The sequence below is a fragment of the Fukomys damarensis genome, unplaced genomic scaffold, assembly GCF_012274545.1.
Source record: "Fukomys damarensis isolate Sample0158 unplaced genomic scaffold, DMR_v1.0_HiC HiC_scaffold_32, whole genome shotgun sequence".
Classification (NCBI taxonomy): Eukaryota; Metazoa; Chordata; class Mammalia; order Rodentia; family Bathyergidae; genus Fukomys; species Fukomys damarensis.
In genome coordinates, this window is record NW_022900944.1 from 3,823,919 (window position 1) to 3,847,636 (window position 23,718).

General features: G+C 47.5%; 1 protein-coding gene across 1 annotated transcript in view; it reads right to left on the reverse strand.

Moving 5' to 3' along the window:
* Nucleotides 1-21,915: 21,915 nt before the first annotated feature.
* Nucleotides 21,916-23,718, reverse strand: part of Hpgds (hematopoietic prostaglandin D synthase) — a 43,953-nt gene continuing 42,150 nt past the window's right edge. Inside the window, exon 6 of the mRNA XM_010643690.2 lies at nucleotides 21,916-22,214. Coding sequence (XP_010641992.1) covers nucleotides 22,050-22,214 — 165 coding nt within the window. The 3' untranslated portion in view covers nucleotides 21,916-22,049. The remainder of the gene's footprint in view (nucleotides 22,215-23,718) is intronic.

Below are 23,718 nucleotides of genomic sequence, written 5' to 3' on the forward strand. Positions count from 1 at the left end.
ATTCATGAGTGAAGGAGCTCAAGGTCAGCCTGAAAAACATGGTGAGGTCAGGTCTCTAAAGAATAAATAAATATACAACCAACTCAAGTTTCCTGGTATTCTTGTGAACTGTTACAAACTGCTAAATACTCTGGGCAGAGTCCTATAGAATATGTAGTGATTTCCTCTTCCATCACCTAAATATGAATACACACATGAGGAAAAGGGGCCTCAGTTTGACTTATTGAAAAGCCAGACTCCATATAACTCACCTGTAAGACTTTAATACAAAATGAAGATGTTCACTGTTCATTCATTAGCATACACTGTTGAGTGGCCAAGTTTCACCAGGTACTGCATTATAAATAAAAGGTAAAGCAAATGCAAAAGGAGCATAAACTAAGCCAAGTCTTCTTTGTCTTCTTCTCCTTCTCCTCCTCTTCTCCTCTTTCTATTTCCTCTTCCTAGTCTCCTTATCCTCCATCTTCCTTTTCCTCTTCTTTTCCCCTCATCTCTTCTGCTCTCCCTTTTTTCCTTCCTTCCTTCCCTTCTTGCTTCCTTGCTTCCTTCCTTTCTTTCCCCTCCATAATAGTCTACTCTAAAGCCCTGCTCAAATGAAAGCTCCAGGGTCCCAGTAGTGACTGAAAGCCCTCCTCAGGATGTCCCTTAGCTCAACCCCAGGACAGAGGGATAGTGGTACAAAGTGGCTGTTTAGAGAAGTGGCAGTCAGCAGGAAGTGGTTAAGGGAGTACCGACATTAGCTCCCCTGCCCCCAGAGACCTGGAGGAGATGCTGGAGTACAGCAAGGCCAGCTGCCAGTGGATTAGAATGGTAAAATGGCCCAACGGATACTCCTTTAACTTTGACCTTTTACCTAACAAACCTTTCTCAGGGACTCTAGGTGACTACTGGTTAGATACTGGCCCTATGAATATTAGGGCAGGAGCCCAGGCAACAAGGACATCAGGGATGAGGGGACCCCGGAATATGGGCTAGGATCCTAACCTGTTTCTGGACCAGTAAATCTATCCAAATACATCTGAACAAGGGGAGGGGCCTGTCACACAAGCAGAGAGAGAAAAGCCTAAACCTGTAGTTCAACTCTTTATGGAGGCTTCTAAGAGGAGTCTGATGGAGGGGTCACATCACCCTAGAAATGGGACACATGGAGAGACTGAACAGAGACAACCTCTCATCTTGTGAGAGTGTAAGCTAGACATGGTAGGCCTGTCCTCTGCAGCTGCTCTGATAGCTTTCAACTGGCCAGCAGAGTGCCCCACTTCTTAGAAAGGAAAAGGGATTAAAAAAGCAAAAGCGTGTATATGTCACCCAGCTGTTCCACCATGCCCATGTCTGCATACAGAAGTCAAGCCCTATGTCAGGCCTCAAAGGTGTAACTGGTTTGTTTTTCCTTCCTGGACTCTGGTCCTGCAGGCAATAGAAGAATAAAGTCAACAGAACTGTAGTGGGGAGCAGAATGGGTGTGGTTCGCTCAGTTTTCGAGGGGAGCTCCAAAGGGAGCACCTGAATCTTGGAGTTTATACGGAGACTTTGGCACACGAAAGGAGCAGATGGCTGTGTGAAAAGGCAGGGGTGCAACTGCTGCTGCTTGCCAGGCTTCTTGTTGTCTGCAGATTTTATTAGTGCTTTGTCCTTGGCACTCCAGTTAGCCCTTTGTTCCTTGCACTCCTACTTCCCAAGGCTTATCTCAGTTTACCCAGGTTCTGGCCTTTATTTGACTCAGTTTACTCAGGCCCTTATCCTTCTGTTCCTTCATCTCCTGGTCTCACTCCCATTTACTGGGCTCGCCTAGTGAGAAGGCCAACATTGACCTACATGTCTCAAAAGGCTACTCTGGATGAGATCGGTCAAGTTCACGAGGGAGCAGGGGCCTCACTGTGTGTGCAGTGGCTTTGGCAGCCACCTGACAAGATGGCCCTGGGGAGACAGCAGGAGAAGCAGCTGATCAATCAAGAGAGGTGCAGATTTACCCTGTGAGCCCACACAAGGACACTTTCTGTGTCTGATCTTAACAACCTTTCACTTTTTCATGTTTTTTCCCCTCAATTATTCTACTTTCCCTTTCCATTCATTTTTCTGGTGATTTCTGCAGAAGACTTCACCTTCTCTTGAAGAAGCTACATGGAATACCTTTTTAGGCAGACTCATTTTTCCTTACATGCGAATATGGGGAAAACATCACTTTTTATTGCTTTTAAGCAAATCTGGGGCTGAACCCAGGGCCTCATTCACACCAGCCAACTGCTCTACACCTGGGCTACACTCCTATCCCTCATTTATTAATTTTAATGATACAAAGGATAAAAACAAAATTTAAAATGGAAATCTGTTATTCAGTTCCATTCTCTGAAGCTAATCACTACTAAAACTTGTGTGCATCCTCTGTGTCCTTGGTAACCCAGAGTTAGTGACAGTCACCGCTCTGCCTGACAAAAGCAGTCATTTCTTTCACTCCCTCATTTGCTCACCAGAAGAATTAGTGCCTCCTAATTCCAGAGCAAAAGTACCAGAGGGAAAATTCATGCAGTAACAACCCCAGTGCAGCAACAGACATTATCCATGGCCTGGGCTTATGCTGGGTGTCTGGGCTGGAAGAGCGAAGTCTCTCTATATCTCCTAAATCTGGGCCAGGGACAAGCATTTGGTCGTTATTTAGAAATGTGTATTTTGTGGTATAGGAACTCTTATCAGATTTGATCCATACATATACAATGAGGGCTTACTGTCCATGGAGCACTTTAAATGCATTACTTATTCTTAAAGATGTATGCATAGAAAATGGACTCTCAGAGTTTAACCCAGACTCTGTCCAGGAAAAAAACAGCTCTGCAGGCAAAGTACCCATGGATCAAAGCAAGATGTCAGTTACTTCTGATATCACTTCTGGTCCAAAAATTGTGTGAGTCTCTAGGGGGAGATTTGGTGGCCTCTCGTTTCACCCCATGCTCAGATTCTGGTTGCATGATATCTCATGCAACTGGGAAGTGTTTTAAACACACACACAAAAGGTTATTGTCAGAAAAAAAAGAAAAAAAAAGATTATTGTCTTTTCTTTTGTTATTTATTCACAATAAGCCAATCAACATAACCAAGTGAAGTCTTTGATTTGCAAAGGAAAAGAAAACTCCTAGGTAAGTTCCAATACCACAACCTTCAAAAACAGAGGAAGAATGGTGGATAGAGGGATAGAAATGGGGGAAAGGAAAACAAATAAATGTAATTCACTGTAGACATTAAATCAATGCATTTCTTCCCAAAGAACAAGAGGGAGTCATGTTTGTTGTGTAAAAGTAACTGTGGCTAAAATTTCACTTTTATTGAATTTCTGTTGTGTGGTAGGCACTGTGCTAAACCCAGTGGGCAGGGTGACGAATTTGCTTACATGTAGCCTTGCTCCAAAAGAATGTACTGTGCAATGGTAGAGAGACAAGGTATTAAAGCATGCTGTTGTGTAAAACAATGAGCTCTGTCTTTTCTAACAAAAGAAATTGTCTCTAACTTGAGCTCTAGCTCAACTGCAACAGCCCTCCCTGAATCACCTGCACAATTTGAAACCTGAGAACATAGCTATAAACCCCGGACACCTTGACAGGAGCCCAAGGCTTTCTGTTCTCCACATTTCCACTTAGCTCCATGACCCTTCCCCTCAGTAACCTTTCTGATTTTGCCTACACTGCCTGAGTTAGCCAATCAGGGCAGATTGTGAACCTTCTATCCAGTCAAGGGGGAAGAGGTCAGCTATCCTTCCAGTGTTAGGGATAAAACAGTCATTTTTCCTTTGTTTCCCTAGCCCACTGTGTTGGGGCAGAGCAGAGCAGCTCAGTTCTACAGCCAAGCACTACAGCTCAATGTCACAGCTAAATGCCACAGCTCTGAGGCACAGCTGAGCCCTACAGCTCAGTGTGGCAGCGTTGGGTTACAACTCTTCTAATTTGAAGACTCGAGAATCCAATGGTCAGTTGAAGAGGTGGAGAAAAAAAAAACTTTATTATGCCAACAGCCTCAGAGGAGTCTGAGAACTCTACCAGAAATGAGAGCCTCCTTATATAGGGATCTTCAGGGTAGGTGAGCATGCTCACGCAGGTGGGCAGAGTTCCAGAGCATTCCTGAAGGGGTGGAGTTCCAGAACATCCCTGAAACACATGCCATGTGAGCATGCTCACTGAAGCAGGGGGGTGGAGTTATAGAACATTCATGGAGGGCGGGGCACAGTTTAACAGAACATTCCTGAAAGGTCACACAGTTCAGTCACAAAACATTTTGATACATTGGGCAGGAGCCCAGCAGCGCAAGCTTACACTTACAAAATATTCTGTGAAAAAAAAAAAAAAGATGGAGACAAGGCAGGGGCCCGTCTTATTGCACAGCACTTCTCTGTCATTTCCCCCCTTTGGTCCCTCTATTTAGGTGTAGCCTCATAGGGCATCACTAGTAGCTACAGGGTCATAGTTTAGGTGAGCTGTCACCAGTAATTTCATACTGACTGTCTTGTGAGATCCTGTCTTGTAGGAATGCTGTGAAGCACCTGAATAGATAAGGGCCAATCATTAGCAACAGGAAGATGGGGACCAGGGTTCCAAGTAGAGGGGCAAGCCATGTTGTCCAGTTATCCCAGGAGAAACTCTAAAACCCACTAGTTGGGATTCTTCTCAGAACCTGGCAGCTGTTTCAGAGACATTATACAGCTCGATGAATGACCCCCGATTTGATTACATAGAAAAAGCACTCTTCCCTGAGAAAGATACAAGTTACCCCCTTTTCTGCTGTTACTAAGTCTAAGGCACAGTGGTTTTGTAGAGTGACTCCAGCTAAAGAGTCTATCTCTTTTGGTAGGTCTGTTATAGAATTAGAGATTTCTCCTAAGCGGTTTGTTAACTCATTAGAAAGTGACCAGTAAATAAGGGCTGCCGTGGTTATGCCTGGGACTCCAGTCCCAATCCCTGAAGCTATTCCTAAGCCTACTATCAGGGGTCTCAGGAAGGCAGCTGTGTTGTCAGGCATGAGCCTGGACTGGGAGTGGGAAGTCAGTGTCTCCAGGGGCAACATTCATCTTGGGGCTAAGAGCACACATTCCTGTCCAGTTAGCAGTGAGGCAGAGGTAGGCAGAAGTCCCTAAGAGCCAGAAATGCCAGGAGAGAATAGGCAGGAATGGTTGGGGACACCATAGAAGTGTCTGATGGCTCTTTTATCTCCTTCCCATGCACTTAGTGGGAAAGCTAGGGCTGCTCCCATAAGAGGGCATGCTTGCCCTCAGTAGACCTGTTGAGTAGCACCTTGAGTTTTGTTCTCCAAGTGTGAGAAGATTCTGTTTGTATCAACTCCTGTGAGCCTCTAAGATTGGGTAAGTACACAAGAAGAAGAGGTTGGAGCTGCCATGGTTCCCCAGAAGAAATACCTTAAGGGAGTCCATACTCCTTACAGAAGTGGGCCTCCACATTGATCAGCTGAGAGGTATCTAGTCTGAGGCAGTGTTGACCAGTGCCTGTGTTGTCCTATAGATTAAGATGTTCATGGTGAGTGTACAATTAAGTCATAGTGCAATAGACACCCCAATACCTTAGGAGGCCCCAAAACATCAGAGGAATGAAGGTTCTCTGCAGAGGAGGGCCTGAAAGGTGAGCTTAAGGTTAGTGGAGTTAGGGCCCGATATAGGTCTGTGTTTCGTGGTCTGATATTTTCTATAAAAGTCCTTCTTGGATGAAACAGTGACCTTAGTGGAAGAAGGGTTTCTAAGATCTACTATAGGATGATAGGCTGATGTGGACCAATACCCAAATCTGAGATGAGACAGGAGTGGCCTCTGTATAGGCTGAGGAAATAGAGAGGCATAACCAGCAATCTTCTGCAAGACTGGGACAAGACAAGTTTAGTAAGGCATGAACCAGTTCTGGGGTACTAAAGAGGTAAGGGAGTAGTAGGTCTGGGTCATTGTGTCCCAAGACTATCACCATGGAAATCAATAGTAACATTAGGCTATTAGTGATAGTCATTATCTATTAGGTTGGAGTGAATAACTTACATTTAAAGGAGACAGAAAAAGACAAAAGCTAGGAGACCCCTATAGATGGAGGCCTAGAAACCAGGGATGATGATAACAGTTTATTGGGTGAATTTTAAGGCATCCCATAAATGGTATCCTTAGGCTTTGGCCATGTGTAGACTAGGCAGCTCCTGGTGTGACTAGAGCAGCATTGTTGGTCTACTGGTCCTGTCTCCAAGGAAAGGTTGAGTCCCAAGGTCTTCCAACTAAGTTGAGTCCTAAGGGGATTCCAGGTATCTGGGACCTCTGCAGGGAATACCTTTTTTATTCAGGTATGATGTCCCCACAGAGTAATACCTGAGCAGTGGGGGTAACAAGCACAACAGTACATGGCATTAGCCAAACAGGCTGGAGGGGTATCATTTTCCAATCTTTAACCCAAACTAAATTTCTTGGTTGAAAGGCATGTACTAGGTTCCCCATAGGGATGGGGGTTCTTTCTAAGGCAGTTTCATCAATTTGTGAAAAGATTTCACCTAATGTTTGTAACTCTAAGGTTATATATTTATCTTCCACTTATCTAACATCTCCCCTGAAATATCCAATGACTGGGGGAGGTCTCCTAAACATTATCTCATACGGGGAATAACCTGAGGGTCCAAATGTGCACCCGACTCTGAGCAGGGCCAGAGGTAACATTTCTGGCTACTCTTGCTCCTGTTTCTTGGTAATACTTAGCCAGAATGGTTTTAAAGTGTTCAATTCATGCATCCTACTCTCCCTGAACATTGTGGCCAATAGGCTGTGCACAGATTCCATTTAATCTTTAGCCTATCAGAGAGGCCTTGAACAGCTTCAGCCACCAAAGCGGCCCTGTTGTCATTTCCAGTTGACAAAGGGAGTCCATGTTGAGGAATGACTTCTCTGAGGAGGAGCTGAACAACCTCCTGAGCTTTTTCTGTCGTGGTTGGTTTGGCTTTGACCCATCTCTTCACAGTCATGGTCTGGTTGGCCCTCTTCAGCAGTGAAAAGATGGCTAGGTTTAAAGTTCACGCAGTTTCCAGGGTGACCCTGAGATTTTCACTGAGTAACCCCTGATATTGGGCCATTTTGGCACTTGAAAGCCATTTATGCCCTTGACTATTCATCAGAGCTATAATTGTTTGGGGGACTTTTACTCAAAGGCTCCGCCCAAGGTCAGTTTTTCTGCCTCCTTGATATGCGTCAAAGCTGCTGGCAGAGGTCGAAGGCAAGGGAGCCATCCAGCCACCACAGTGCTCAGTAGTTTGGACAGGTAGACCACTGGCCTTGGCCAGGGCCCTACTGTCTGAGTCAGGACTCTGGGGGATACATGGTCTTTTTCATAAACAAAGAGATTAAATACTCAGTTTACATCTGGCAATCCGAGCACAGGTGTGCTGATGAGTAGCTGTTTAATCTCCTTAAAAGCAAGTTCCTGTTGAGTTTCCCATTTTAAGGTTTTTTTTTAAACCTTTTAAAACTGGTTTTTGGTGTTTTTGTTTTTTTTGTTTTTTTTTTTTTTTTTTTTTTTTTTTAGGTCTAGTGAGGGCAGTAGTGGGTTGACTTTCTCAGGAAACCCAGGTGTCTAAATCCTACAGGATCCAGCTGCCCCCAGGAACTCTCACAGTTTCTTTTTGTTGGTTGGCCTAGGAAGGGAACAGATGACTTGTTTTCTCCTAGGCCCCAGAGATCAGTGCTCTTTGGTGATGATGAATCCCAGGTATCAAAAAGAAGGTTGACATATCTGGGCCTTTTTCTAGGATACTTTGTAGCATGCATCTGGAAACAACTGGAGGAGGGCTAAAGCTCCTTGCCAACAATCATCTTTGGTTTTATTTGCTAATAGGAGGTTGTCTCCATACATATTGCAGCACAGTGCAGTTCAGTTTTTTCCCAGGAAAGGCAGCCAGGTCAGCAGCTAAAGCTCCCCTGAATAGTGTGTGAGAATTTTTGAAACCTTGAGAAGGTCTTGTCCAGGTTAACTGTGGTTTTTTCCCCGTGTTGGGGTCTTCCCATTCAAATGTAAAAAGTCGCTGGCTTAGGGCAGCTAGCCATAGGCAGAAGGCATTTTTAAGGTCCAGGCAGGTGAACCAAGCTGCACGAGGTGAGAGCAGACTCAGTAGGGTGTAAGGGTTTGGAACTATTGAATGTAAAGTAACTGTGACATTGTTGACTGCCCAGAGGTCCTGAACTGGTCAGTATCCATTTCCATCCAGTTTTTTAACTGGCAGCAGTGGTGTGTTCCAAGGGAACTGGCATTTGCTTAAGAACCCTGCACCCTTTAGACAACTGATGTGTTCCTGGATCCCAAATTGTGCCTCTCTTGGTATAGCATATTGTCTCAGTCTGATAGGCTTTGTCTCCAGTTTAAGTTCCACCAGGATTGGAGGCTGGTTCTTGGCCATCCCAGGTGCGACTTTTCAGCCCATCTGGAAATGTCTCTAGCAACTCCAGGGGGTTTATTTCTTCCCAATCTACAGTGTGCAGTGTCCATTCATCCTCTCTGGGGATAGTTACAGATAGTATCAGTCCTTTTTGTGCATCTAGGGTCAGGTTAGCAGGTCCCTTGGGGGGTAAATGTCATGTGCGTCCCAAGTTTAGTTAGCAAGTCTCTTCCTAGGAGAGCAATAGGGCACTCAGGCAGGTATAGGAACTCAGGGACCATTCTGTATCTCCCCAGTTGGCAGGTTCATACTTGGCAAAACAGCTGTGCTGTCTGAACTCCCATTGCCCCCACAATGGTGGTGCCCCTCTTGGTGGAGGGCTGTCACTACAGAGTGCTCAGCTCCTGTGTCAACCATGGAAGTTATAGGTTGGCCGTGCCAACTGTCATTTTGACCATGGGCTCCCAGGGGCCTAGAGTAAGGTAGCCTGGTCTTCCCTGATCTCACTCAATCTCTGCAAGTCCAATCAGGCCAGGTACTGGAGGCTCACACAGGAAATGAGAGGCAGTGTGGTTGGGAGCTTGTGAAATGAGTCCCAGAGGCTTGAATTGTGGCTGGAGCTGGTGATGTCAGAAGCCTTTCTGCTCAGGGTGCTTTTCTTGGGGCATTCCTTTTTCCAGTGTCCAATTTCTTTGCAATAAGCACATTGGTCCAGGAATAAAGGGGTCTGTAGTCAGTTTCTTCCCCTGTGCCTGTGAATGGAATCTGGTTTTCCAAGTGCAGCTGCAAGGTATGAGACCTTTTGTTTCATTTTTCTGCCTCTCAAGCCTTACAGTCTCAGTTAGCAAAGACCTTTGTGGCAACCTCAAGTAGCATTCATGCTGGCAAACCTCTCAAGCTTTTGGAGTTTGTGGTAGATGTCAGGAGTGGATTGGGCCACAAAAGCAGCATTGACCATGCATTGCTTTTCAGGAGGCTCTGAGTCAATGGGTGTGAAGATGCGGGAAACCTTGCAGACTCACTTGTAGACGTAACCAAGCAACTCATCTGGCTTCTGCAACAGAGAAGCAGTTTTGGACACATTAGTTGGCTTTCTGGCAACTGCAGAGACTCCTTGTAGGATGGCCTCATAGTATCTTGTGAGGGCCTCTTGTCCTCCTAGTATGAAAGTCCCATTGTGGCCTGTTCTTGGAAACCATCTCCTTGGCCCAATCTGCTCAATCTTGGCCAAAGGGGGCCAGACCATGGAGGTACTTTCTGGCCTCAGTGATAATTCTATGCCTCTCTTCAGTGTTAAACAGAGCGTACAACAATTGGCAGCAGTCATTCGAGGTGGGCAGGTAGGTCTGGAAAACAGACTCCATGAGATCAATGAGAGCCTAGTCTTCTTAAGAGCATGACAGAATATGTTGTTTCCAGTTCAGAAGATCAGTTGTGGTAGCAGAGAACAGTAGGTGCAGACTGGATGGTGCTGTCCAGGATATGGGGCAGAGGTCAGGTCTCATGGACTGGCATTTGGGCAGCTGAGGCCTGAGCCAACCACAGACACCTGACAAAAAGTATCTCAAGAGAAACAATCTTATTGCTACTCAGGGTGGTGGAGGCACTGGAGGCCAGTGCTGGGAGAGTTGGATAAAGATGACGGTTGGCAGGAAGTGGAGATGGGCTTATTGGGGAGTTCAGAAATGGGCTGTCTAACTAGACAGGTGGTGAGTCAGCAGGTGAACTAGCAGGTGGGGCTGGTGGTTAGGAGTTTGAAGGTGGCAGGCTTTCAGGAAGAGCAAGAGCTAGTAGTAGAGTTACAAATGGTGGCTCATGGAGATAAAGTGGTGGCTGAAAGTCTTCTCCTGGAGGGCCCTAATGAACTGGCTTTTTCCAGCTCTTAAGAGAGATGGCCACTACTTTGGGCTACAAAAATTTCTTTCCCTTTCTACCAATGCAGAATTGGATCCAGGGCAGGTAGGGTCTGGGCAACCTCTAGCCAAGAATCAATATAGGGGAACTGATCAGGGTAGTCTTGTTTGTCACTAATGACTTTGTAGGCTGCATGCACAGTCTGAACATCTAGGGCACAGAAGGGGCCACCCTACATTAAACTGGGGCCAGTCTATTTTGCAGAGGGTTCACAACCTTGTGGGCTTCAGTCTGACTCCATATTCCCCACTAAATCCCTTCTTCAAAAAAAATTTTTTTGGAGCCAGGCGTGGTGGCACACACCTGTAATCCCAGCACTCGTGAGTCTGAGGCAGGAGGATTGCTGTGATTTTGAGACCAGCCTGGTCTACATAGTGAGTTCCAGGTCAGTCTCAACTATCTAGTGAGACCCTGTCTCAAAAAACAAAAACAGAAACAATTTTTTTTTTGTACCTGGGATTGAATTTAGGACCTTATGCTTGCAGGCAGGTGGCAACACCATTGAGCTAAATTCCTGGCCCCCTTCTTAAAACTTTTGACCATGCAGTCTAGGACTGTCAGTTTACTATGGTTAGGACTCATGGTGTATATAGTGCCCTTGAATGGTGGCACAACTGACAAAGGATGGGAGCCCACCCCCCAAAGAGACCACACAGGTGTCCATCTGGCAACAGCCCTCACAGGAGCTTAGGCATGTTTTGGCTAAGGTAGGAGGGTAACCCCCACCTGGTCAGCCTCCCATTAAGGATGTGAGTCACCATTATTCTTTCTAATAAAAAGGCATGGGTACAGGAAATTGGAATGTATATAATAGAAACTCTAGAAATGGCAACAGTAGAATTCTTCATAAGTAACTTCCTGGCTGAGATATGCTAATTTGGGGTTGGAATGCCAAAATATAGCCTTCATATTTGCTATTAATGTTTAGCTCATTATAACCTTAATTGCTCTTTTGAACACAGCACAGTATAAAATAAACTATTTGCTATTTGAAATTTTTTAAAAAGTTTTTCTTCCCCCTTAGGGAGATCCCTGACTAAGGTCTCTCACTTGAGACCACAAGAGGTGATCCTTCCTTCTGTCCCTTGGGACAGCCTGACTGGGTTTGAACTGGGCCCTGGGGCTTTACCATATCCTGAAGTCCCAAAATCGTTTTTTAGTCCACCTATTCTCCTGAGTTCAGTCAGGAGAAGCAAGTGCAATCTTTAGTCACCCTTGCCTGATGAAGAAGGAACTGCCAAACTGGGCAGAGGCATGCTATCTCAGGCTTTGGAGAGGGCTTCCAGCACCATTCTCTGACTCTGAATCAGTCAGCTTGATTGTTTTCCAAGTCAGGGAACCAAACGTTGAGGCAGGGCAGAGCAACTCAGTGCTATAGCCAAGTGTTACAGCTCAATGTCACGGCTCTGAGGCACAGCTGAGCTTTACAGCTCAGTGTGGCAGCTCTGGGTCACAGCTCTCGTCGTGTGAAGACTTGAGAATCTGATGGTCAGTTGAAGAGGTGGAGAAAAAAAAAACTTCATTACACTAGTGAGCTCCCAATGGGCTCAGAGGAACCTGAGCACTCTATCAGAAATGAGAGCCTCCTTATATAGGGGTCTACAGGATAGGTGAGCATGCTCACGCAGGTGAGCAGAGTTCCAGAACATTGCTGAAGTAAAGGGGTGGAGTTACAGAACATCCCTGAAACACATTCTGAGGGAGCATGCTTCCTAAGCAGTGGGGTGGAGCTACAGAACATTCCTGAAACAGAGGGGCAGAGTTTAACAGAACAGTCACACAGTTCAAACAGCCACAAACCATTTTGATACACTGAGCAGGAGCCCAGCCACACAAACTTACATTTTCAAAGCAAAACATTCTGTGGAGGCAAGGCAAGGGTCGGTCTTATTGTATAGCACTTCTCTATCAACCGATTCATGTGTCTTCCTCCAGAAGTAAGCTTTTACTTTGTCAGGGCCTCTTGCTTATTGTCTGAGTGCATTTTTCCACACTGAAAAGTTGAGTCTGGGGGCTTATTTCTAATAATCTATTAATGGCAGAAACCACCATATGACTTTCTAAAGAAACAACTTATTATGTTTGTCAAGATAATTTCAATGACTTATCATGAGATTTGGTATGGCAGTAGTTTAGGCTGTGTCTCTAAAAAATACACATATTATTTTACAATGATAATGTGTAGGAATTGGTACACAGTCTGCAGCACCTGATACATCATTTTGCCCCTCACCTCCCCTTTCCCAAAAGCACCAGCACAGGTGGAACTAAAGGGAGGGGTAGGGTGACACAGACAGGGCACATCTCGGGCTTCTGGGGACTGTTCTTTTCCAGGACAGAGCACACAGTAAGGGCCACTGAAGATCCCCCAGGAGTGGGGAACACAGATGTTCCCCAGGGCCTGTTCCCTACGGGCCCCTCACTCCACCCCCACATTGGGCTCAGCAGTGGGCCACTCCTGTTGCCAGATTCTGGAGCACACACTGAACATTCTAGGCCAGTAGTTGGCGGCTGAGGCAACTGCCTAGGCAGCCTTGTGCCATGGAGTGGCCAGCCACTGTGGGTCTTTTAACCTTTCTCTTAGTTTCATGGAGGACTTTTTGCTCCAATCAAAGCCAGCTTGTGCTAGGGAGAGAAAAATGGCTTACTCTCAAGCTCACAGGCCTTATGGAGGAAAAATGCCAGCTTGTGGACAAAGTCAGCCAACTTCAAAAGGAGCATAAAGCCTCAGGTAGCTCTCAAGGAGGACCACCTGGAGGAGGAGGCCAGGGAAGCACAGCATTGGGAGGTGGCCTACAAGAAGGTGGACGGGGGCAGAGCCAGACTTCACGGGCAGACACCCTTCCTCCTCAGAGAGCTCAAACAGTCACATTTTCAACACCAGCAACCCAGGATGGCAGAGACTACCAACAGGGCCCGGTCCCTAGCAGAGGAATCCTAATCACTCCCATTGGAAGCAGCTGAAGCCAAATTTGCCCTGTTGAACAAAAGCAAGGAGCAGCTCCAGGGAGCAATGACAGAGGAAGGACTGGCTCAGCCATCATCTCGGCAGTCAGCAAACTCCCAGCCACCAAGGGAGCTCATGGTGAGGGTTGAAGTGCACCAACAACACACGGTCCTGCGCTGCCAAAGGAAACCAAGACTGCAGGTGAAATCCCAGGCAGAACAAGAGCAGAAACTGTCCACCTAGCAGGAGAGTGATCGTGCCACCGGAGAGCTGGAGACCTACAGAAAGTGAGCTCGAATCTCAAAGAGGATTGGGAGAAGACCTTGCAATTCTACCAAAGGCGGCTGCCCTCCCTGCAGAGAGAGGCCTCTGACATCCGGGTGGCAGCTCACATGGCTGAAAGAGAGCTCTGGAATTTAAGAAGGGAAAATGCTCACATCAGACAACACCTCCGTGCAACAGAGCTGAAAGCTCTCCTTTCCAGCAAAGACCCTACCACACTCAATGTCACAAAGAGTGCATCTGCTAGACAGCACTCCCCCCGTGGTCCCTCACCTAGGTGTCATCAATCTGAACCTGCAAAGAGATCTGTTCACTCTCTGTCCATGCTTTGGCAGGAGCCACCAGGATGCTCAGCTTTAGCATGAGTAGGAAACCCATCTGGAGCCTCTCGCCTGGGCCTCATTCAGCTCTGCCTGCCCAAAGCCAAGCCCCAGCACAGGCCTTTCTTCCTCACGCCCTTCCTCCAGCTGGAGCTCCATCATTTCTAAGGCCCTCAGTGGCCCAGGTCCTGAGCGGTCCCCTGCTCCTCCTCTGCCTCCTCCAGGAAACAACAACAAAGCACATCCACATCATCTTCCCAACGCACAACTAGCATTGCCAGTGAGATAGGTCTGTTCCCCATGGTCTATTCCTTAGTCTCTTCCTCCCAGAGCGGGGGTTTCCCCAACCCCCACAGGCTGAAAGCAGGGGCCCCTCTGGGATCCATTCCAACACCGAAGGAGTCTGCTACTCAACACCCAGCCCTACAATAGGAAGCCCAGCCACAGCTCTGCTCTCCCTTTAGAGTCACTCCCACACTGTCTCACTCTCTGAACTTTGCTCTTTCTCAGCAGTAGTATTTAGGAAATAAAGAGGATTTCAATAAGAAAAGCTGAAACTGCTAGACCCCAAGTCTATAGCCCATAGAAGTGAATAAAAAGGAACAGTGTGTGCTACTGAGTTCAGGGTGACAAGCCCCACGTGAAGCTCCCCTTCTGCCCAGGTGTGGGCAGAGTCCCCAGAGCCACCAAGCTGATTTCAGACTGAGCTGGTCTCCTTCGTAACATTCCCTTTGTCAGTGGGGCTTGAGGAAAATCTTACCTGTGAAACAGGAAGGGAAGGTAACAGATTCAAATAACCTTCTGCCTCAGTGCACTGAGTTTTCCAGCCAGTTTTCAGGCTTCTGGAAAACATCCCCAGTGAAACACTTCTGCACCCCAACTGCAGGAAGAGCTGGTGGGACACTGAGGCTGCTGGCTTTATGATCCTGGAGGATCAGGTGAAGCAGAGAGCTCAAGGTGACAAACTTCATTGTGAGAATCTTATAAGAGACATGAGATGCCAGAATTGTCATTGGTAGATAGGGATTTTTATCCAGTGATGTCTTTGGCTTTCCCAAACTGTGGCTAAGATACAATACCTCATCCTAGACAAATAAACCTAACCATCCCTTAAAATCCCTCCCTATGGCCATTCTGGACACTGCACTGCTCAATAGGATCAGGTTAAAAACTTCAGTATGGCAAAATGAATTGCATTTATTTACTGTACTGTGATTGGTTTAGTGCCGCTGTTGTGTTTCAGCTGGACATTTACAAAAAGGGAACGTAACAAATGAATCCTAGTTTTTACTAAAGGCTTACTAACCTGTGCTGAGATCTAGGAGGTTTGGAACATGTACCCCCCGCCCTACCTAAAGCTTTGAGAAGGAGTTCGATTTCAAAATACAAACAACAACTACACAGAAAACAAAATAGATGAAACTGGTGATTTCACAGTAGATTAAGAACATAATAAAATGTGTGTCTTCAGTACCTAAGATAGACTATGACCAAAATTTGAAAATATTGAGTTAGAAATGAACATTGGAAAAGTTACTAAACTTTTTGTATAAGTGTGGAATCGGTGACGTCCAGCTGTAAAAACTGGAGAACCTCCTCAAAAAAATGGGTAAGAACTTATGGGCCGGGGATTTAGCTCAGTGGTTCTGCCTCCTGTCAAAGACAGGTAAGAATTTAAATAGATATCGGGAAAAGATCAGAACCTCATGAGCACCCAAACCCTTATCCCAGCACTAGGAGGCTAAAGTGTGAAGATCAAAAGTTTCCATCCACTTTGGGCTGCAGAGGGGAGACCCTGTCTCAAAAAAAAAAAAGAGACAAAGACCTAACAGTCTGTATCAGAGGAGGGGTAGTACCTGCGCTTCATCAGAAACAATGGACAGCAGTACCAAGCTGGTCACCCCAAAGAGAATAACTTCCCCAGGGTCCAAATGACTTCCAGAAATCTGGGAAAGCGCTGAAAAGGCCCAGGCCAGGTGGGGCCACCTTATCTCTTGAAAGCCTCTGTCTGTTCTTTGGTCTAGCGGCTTCTAATATCTCAATGAGAAGTCTGTCGAAGTCTGTCATCATTTAGAGCAAGATGTTCTCCACAACCAGATTTCACAACGACTCACTGCATGAATGCAATACACAAATGGAGGAAACCCAGACAAAAATGGAAATGGTCAACAGCGCGCGCGTGCGCATGTGCACAGAGATGGACACAGCCAGATAATCACCAAGGCCAAGACCCTAGGCTCCTGCCCCCTTAGTGACGGAGCATGGACTGACCACTGCTCCCTGTGCAGGACCAGAACCCGGCTGTGCCTACCCTCCCTGCCTGGACAGAGCCTCTCGGCCTCTCCAACCACCCCAGCCTGGGCAACAGAGGAAGTTGTGGCCCGACCCCAGAGCCTTCCCTCCGCCCTCCCTGGCCTCACTCCCAGGACCTGCACTCCACCCCCCTGGCTCCGCCCTCCGGGCCGGTGCTCCTCCTTTCTTACCCCGCCCCCACCGCTTCCCCAAAGGCCAAGCCCTGGGGGGTGGCAGCCGTACTCCTCCACCTGGGCCAGGCCATCTCTCCTCTGAGACCCAGGAAGACTCCAGCAGTGGAGTCTCCCCTCCCTGCCATTTCCCTCCTCACGGCTTTTATCCCTCCTTTCGCTGCTGCTGGTCCACTTGGAATGCAGTGCTCTCTGTGCCAGTCAACAGCGGCCAGATCCCGCCCCGAGGGGGAGCTCTGAGCCCCGCCCCAGCCCTGCCTGGCCACACCCACCGCCGTCTCAGCCCCGCCTCAGGCCTGCCCACCAGCAGGAGAAGCAAAGATCTTGTGACAGCAGGCCACATGCAAAATCACGAAACATGACGTTTCCCTCCCCCCTCTATCTCTGCCCGCACCCCCGCGGTGGACTAGCTGTTCCAAACAAATCAGCCTCCCAAAAATAACCATAAAAGTATTCAAATCACAGGAAGCAGCTGTGTGCAGGACTCTCTAATGGTGTTAAATATAGCAGCAAAGCCTCTAGGAACCAAAATATTGGAGTACCTTTGAGACCAAAACCAAAACCAAGCCAGCAAGCATGCCCCTTCCTCTCCTGGTATTCACAGCCAAACAGGTCTGGGGCAACAATCAAGAAAACTGGGCAGAAACATTCTGTTAGAGGCAATGTCTTTTTCTTTTTTCAAATGTTTTTCTAGTACTGGGGATCAATCTTAGGACCTTGTGCTTGCGAGGCAGTCAGGGAGCCACTGAGCTAAATCCCCAGCCCTTTCAAGAAGGGTCAAGTTCTTGAAGCCTCTAAGATTTCTGAGACAATATTTAGCAGTCTCTGCGAGGGAGATACAATTTCCTCTTGCAGCCTTATCATGGCCTGGGAACTGAGCAGACAAAAATACACCAGCCTGGGGTCTGTCAAGGTGATCTGCTCAGACTTCGCAAGAATGTCAAGTCTCCTGACAAGGAAGATCTCATCACCTGAATTTCCAGTCCAAAATAACCAGAAAACAGGAACTCAACCCTGACGTTTATTAGGGTTTTCATTAATGTGGCCATGAATGCAAAGCAACAGATGAAATGAAGCATCCAAGAAAGAAAACCCATACCTAGGCAAGACCGTGGAGTGAAATTTATATATACGTGGCAGTGTTAGAAGTGTGTGTACAGAGGTCACCTTCCCCGTGACAGGATTAAGTCTACATTTTACATTAGCCAAGGGTTTTAGTTCCTACATAGGTTCCTAACATCTTCCACAGAGAGATGTGGGCCTCAGAAATGCATTCGCAGACCAAGTGATAAGACAGTGCGACCAAGGCACAACATCCAGTTGAAGTGTGTTATATCATGAAACAAAGAAACAAGAAGGAGGAGGAAAGTAGGAAGGAAGGAAATAAGGCATGCAGGAAGGAAGGAAGGAAGAAAAAACATTAATTTCTAACATCTACTATGGAAAAATACATAACCTTAAGGTGAAATGCAAAATACAATAAATCCACTCTGCACTGTTTCCCCTCAGCACTGGGCAGTAGAGGTACCAGAAGACCAACCAACCTGAGGGAAGAGACAATGCCCAGGGAGAACAGGTAAGCCTGGAGGTGCTGCAGCGCAGGGAGAGACGACAGATAGAACCAGCAGCACCAGCCCCCAGAAGAGCCCACAGCTATGTAAACCTCTGCTTTGTAAAACCAGTGTGGGGTTTCACACTGAAAGTGACTCCTTCCATATGGCAGGATACTTTGTCGGGAGCATTCCTACATAAGTTTTTTGGGAAAATCATTTCATAATTAAAGTATAACTACAGCTGTCTAAGGCCCAGTGTTGCCTTGTCCATGGGCTGGCTATGATGTGCAGAAACATAACTCCGCTTTGCCTCTGGTCACAGCTGGGGCCTCAGTGGTCTGTGACACTGTGGTGCTCAAAAGATTGCATTAGCTGAGAACATCCTGGTTCCTTTAGAACCCAGTAGTAATACATAAGAGAAAGGTTTCACCTTGGAGGGAAGAGTCCCTCATCAACTCTGCTCATCCCACCTACTTACCGTGTGGGAATGCTCTCCTTTCTGCCCTCATCGGCATGAAATCTTCACAGAATCAGATCTAAGATTGCCACTATCCCCTAAGCCACCTGATACTCTCTCCAGCTATTGTGCATACCCAATAGATAATGGCTAGCTTGGACAGTCTTTGTCTTTGCCCACTTGGAAGCACTGTCCTCCTGGCTACTTTGAAATTACCAAAGTCTCTATTGTCTTTTCTTCTTTAGCCCTTGGTGATGTCCCCCTTTCTCGGCAGTCAGAGGAAATCCACCTCTGATAAGAGTTGGAGAAGAAATCCAATGCAGTGCCTGGGATACTGGAGGAGATCTCATAGGGCAGTATCGGGGAAGCGTTTAACTGTTTAAGACTGAGCCACAGAACAACTTGGCTTCAGAGTTTCTGGTGTCACCATGCCACAGTGACTGGGTCAGAGACAGCCACAGACAAAGTCATGGAGAGGGAAAAGGCCACACAGAGACCCCTGAGAAGTTTCTGCTCAGGCTGGGAAGTACACTGGCCCTGGCCTCCGTGGTGAGAAGCTAAGTCCAGCATTGTGGCTTTCAGAGGCAGCTGGGCTTGAAAGTCCTGGCAAGAGGGCCATCAGTCTGCTTCAACACCCGATGCACTGCCTGTGTCCAACTCAGTGGTCTGATTGCTTTCCCTGCCTACCAAGGTGACAAGGGCACACCTCAGCGTGGGTGTTTGCCACAGCCCTGGGTGTGCAGACAGAGAGGATGCTCTCAGTGGTAATGAACTACAGCTCCTGTGGCTCCCCATTTTCAGTAGAGTTTCGTGTCTTTTGGATTTTTCAACATTCTAATGGGCACGTATTAGAATTTCATCCTAACCTGCAACTTCCTAATACAATTATGGAGGCCATTTCTTCATATGCTTGTTGCCATCAGTCAATTTTTTTGGTAAGGCATCTGTCTTTTCAAATCCTTGCCGATATTTAATCAGGTTATTCATTTTCTCATTCTTTTTTTTTGTACGGGGGAATGAACTCGGGTCCTTGCACTTGCAAGGCTGGCCACCAAACTGCTGAGCTAAATCCCCGGCCCATTTTCTTATTCTTGAGTATTCCCAGATATTTGTATATTTTCAGTAACAGTTCTTTATCCGATACATATTTTGCATGTTTTTCCCCAAGTCTGTGGCTCATCTTCTCATTCTCTTGATCTCTGTTCTTTTAATGTGAAGTTGTTTTGTTTTGCTTCATTTTACTAATGTAATTCCTTGGGACCTGTAAAGCTTTTTTGGTTAACAACCACTTTCCCAGATGGGCATAGTGGAGCACATCTGTAATCCCAGCACTCTGGGAGGCTGAGGCAGAAGGATCACAGGTTGGAGCCCAGCATGGATGAACTAGCACCTTCAGGAGACCCTGCCTCATTTAAAAGGAGGAGAAGGAGGAGGAGGAGGAAGAAAGGAAGAGGAAGAGGAGGAAGAGGAAGAAGAAGGAGGAGGGGGAGGAGGAGGAGAAGGACTGGAGATGTAGCTCAGTGCCAAAGCTGGGTTTGATCTCCAGTTTTCTTTCTTTCTCTTTCTTTCTTTCTTTATTTTTCTTTCTTTCTAGCATAGAAAATAGTTTATCACCCAGTAAATAATCCCTATTATCAAACACTTGCCTCCATCTTCTTCCCCCTTAGTGCCTTGTGAGCACTTTTGCCTTTTCCCTTCTCTTCCAGGCAACTGGGGGACACCTGTCCCCAGCTTCCTGAGGGTAGTCACAGCCTCGGCATCTTCAGTGTTGTGATGTCAGCTGCTCTGCGAAGGGACCGAGGCTGAGGAGGGTTGTGTGCTTGGCTCTAGGTCCCCCTTTCCAAGGGTGGTTCTGTAGTCCCTCATCGCTGTGCTCTTTAGCTTTGCTGCCTTGGCCCATCTCCTCCTCATCCCAGGGTGGACAGTGATGTGGTCCAGCAGAGAGGATGGAGGGGACTTCTGAGCTGGGGGACTCATCTCCACCTCCCAGCTTCGCGCTGGGTGCCTTCAGGGGAATAGGAGGTTGGGTGGAGCCCAGATCTGCTCCAACCTCCTGCTCCTTCCCTGGAGAGCGAGTGCCCAGAAAGGCACAGAGGAGCTCAAAGGCCAGGGCCACAGTTCAGAGGGACAGTGTGCCTGAGGACCTTGGCTAAGTACTTGGTAACCCACAGTTAAGGCAGCGCAACACGGCATGTGCAGGTTTCTTCACAGCTAGAGATGGGACAAAGAGCAGCTTCCACAAGGCCAAACCTCCCCGCTGGCTGGCCACCCTCGCTCATGGTCAGTGCTCCGCAGCGAAGATGCACCACCCTGCTCACAGGTGAGCTCCAGGATCAGCAAGGCAGAATGGCATCGCTGTGGTGCGATTCCAGAGAACACTCAAGGTCAGAGTGTCCTCGAAAGGAACAGGAACTCTACGTAAAGGCACTTGCCCAACAGACATTGCCTCAGCAGCGGGCCTGTTTTCTTACAGCACAGGGTCCTGCTCTCTTGCTGGTGCCATCCATCAGACAGTGATTCTGATACAAAACGGTAAACTACAAATCACAGCAGTCATACGCTCGGTGAGAACACTTGCTGAACACTGACTGCATCGGCCTCTTGTGAGCACTCCTGAGGCCTCCCCTCGGTCTGTCCCTACAGCCACCACTCAGGGGCCAGAGGCTGCATGGGTCTAGACTCCTAGGCAGGATGCCTAGTGTCCGGGTCTACCCTGATGGCCAGCTATGGCGGCGGCAGCAGGACAGTGGTTAGAAGTGTGGGACCCAGATGTGCTGTCTTTCTGACTCCCCCGACCCCGGTCACCGGCAGAGCAATAGTAACCACCACCGTCAGCGGGTTCCTCCTATGTGCTCGGCAGTTTCACTTTATTCCTGCAGGTGCTCAATGAACAAACGTGACAGAAACCCTGTCCTATGGGGACAGTAAGGAAAACATGGGCACACCTGTGCAGTGCTCACACCCCAGCCCAGCGGCTGCTCAGTGAAAGCAGCTTTGATTTAGAAGTGTTGGGGCTGCAGTCGTAAGAGCAGGGCTCTCTGCCTAGCTCCTTGGGGTCTTTATAGTGCCAGGCACCAGAGCCACTGGATTGTTCTCTGCAGATCACGGACAGCAATCATCACTGTGCATTATGTTCACGTTCTGAACGTAGAGAAGTGCAGTTTAAGGAGCTGTCAGCAAAGTTTGCACATCACTTGATTACTCATGGTTGCTATGCGGTGGTAACTGAAATAGATCTACCCCATTTGGGGGCAGCAACAGATGTTACTGAACTAAGCATCTGCGCGTGTTCCGAGTGGGGCAGGCAAATTCCACATGGGAACTACTTTTCCTGTCATGAGCGGTGTGAAATTCTCCAGGTGTGGGGGCAGAAGGACGCCTGTAATCTCAACACTGGGGTGGCTGAAGAAGCAATGTCTTCGTGAACTGAAGAGCCACCTGGGCTAAAAGTGAGTTGGAGGCCAGTTTGTGCTGTACAGCAAGAGAAAGTTTCGGACAGCAACAACAACCAAACATCAAGAATGAAAAACCTTTCTTTAGAAGGAAGGAGAATGGAGACCAAATACGACTTTTTAATGCAGAATATGGCAACAGTGGGAGTCCTGGTGGAGGGAGTGGGGGTGTGAGGAGGATCACGGAGGCAGCTGGCCAGCTGGTGTCCGGAGGGAGCGGAGGCCGTGACTGGCGAAGCCGAGGTTCGTGTGTCTGCTAGAGTCTGGTCTGAGGTCTCTGCTGTATCCAGGCAGCGATGGCAGGGATGGCTTGGACCTTCTTGCGCAAAGTCTGCAGGCTGGGGTGACTGTCCAGCAAGTCAGGTTTAAGGACCAGAAGCGTGGTGCTGCAGATGTCCCAGTAGAAATCTGCCCAAGTCACCTGCTCAAGCAACAGGAAAAAAAATTGCTTTCCATATGAACATAAAAGGTATAACTTCATCATTATAAAAATATAAACTGAATTCCTGAATCTAAGAGATCATTCTGAAATTCAAAATAGATTTTGTCATTACGAATACCGAATGTGTACCTAATAGAAACCTGGAAAATGACGGATGAACAGCACAACCCTACCGTCAACCCCAAGTGACAGGCTCCCCATTAGTGCTTGAGGTGACAAGGACTTTTCCACACAGATGGGTAAGTAGATGCAGCTGTACTAATAGGAGATCCCTGCAGTCCATGCTGTTGTGTAACCTGGTCCGATCTCCACCTCTCTGACATTCTCATCCTACTTAATCCACACTTTTCCCATCTGTTACAAAATTGTCCTCCACAGGACAAAGCTCTGTGTGTGTTTCATCTGCTATGCCCTTCTGCTCTCGTAATTCAGAACCGTTCCCTTCTCTCACGGGGCCAAAGGACTGACCATTCCTTACTCACCCTACAGAATGCCCACAGTGAGACCTGGGATAACTTCATCTTGCTGTTTATCTTGGCCCTTCATATTTTAAAGTATAAATGGGAAGTGTGTAAATTACTCCTGGAGACTCTGAACCAGTGATGGTGAACCCTTTAGAGTGCTCAGTGATACAAATACCCTGCTGCAGCACACGTGCCACGGCTCGGTCACCACTGCTCTATATTTTCCAGGGAAACATTTGTGGTTAAAATACATTGCCCTGTATCAGGTCTGGAGAAATAACATATAGATGTTTGGTCATTAGGAGAATGCTAGGATTGGCCCCAGATCAGGTGAGGATGGCTTGGCCCCGCCCTTGTACACCTGGGCATTTTGCCTGTGTGATCAGAGAGTAATTTGCATAATGATACTTTGCTTCCATGTAAATATTAGTCAGAAATGAGGCTTCCATGTGGGCAGTTCTTAGCTGTGTGGGATTAAGAAGCTCGTTGCTAGTGTTTCATAAACTTTCTCACTAAACATCTGTGGGCCAAGAGATGCTACTGGAGGACTCAGAGGTCAGATGTGAGATGATTTATTGAGCACCTACTACATGCCAAGGCCAGGTCTGCCTGCTGGGCATTGACAGACAAGGAAGCCGTGATGCTGGCTCTTTCTGCACCATGGCTTGTATCGTAGAGCAAGACAACAGTGAGGAAGAAAAAGTGCAGGGACCATCAAGCAGGCAGCACGGCCCTTTCAGAGCTGACAGAAGGGTCCAGACAACAGTAATCTGGGGGTGACGCGCGCTGTGCAGAGGGAGCCCAGCGTGTGCAGGCTCTGAGGTGCACATGTGACGTGTGTGCAAGGAGCACTCGCCCCTGTGTTGGAACTTCAGGAAGTGCGAGTGCCTCGGGACGGGCTGGGAAACAGTGCATGAGGAATTTCAGTTACAGAGTTAAATCCTTGGAAATCCTCAGCACACAGTGTGAGAAGAGGGAAGTTTTGGGGAAACAGATGGGGACAGCAGGGAAAGTGCAAA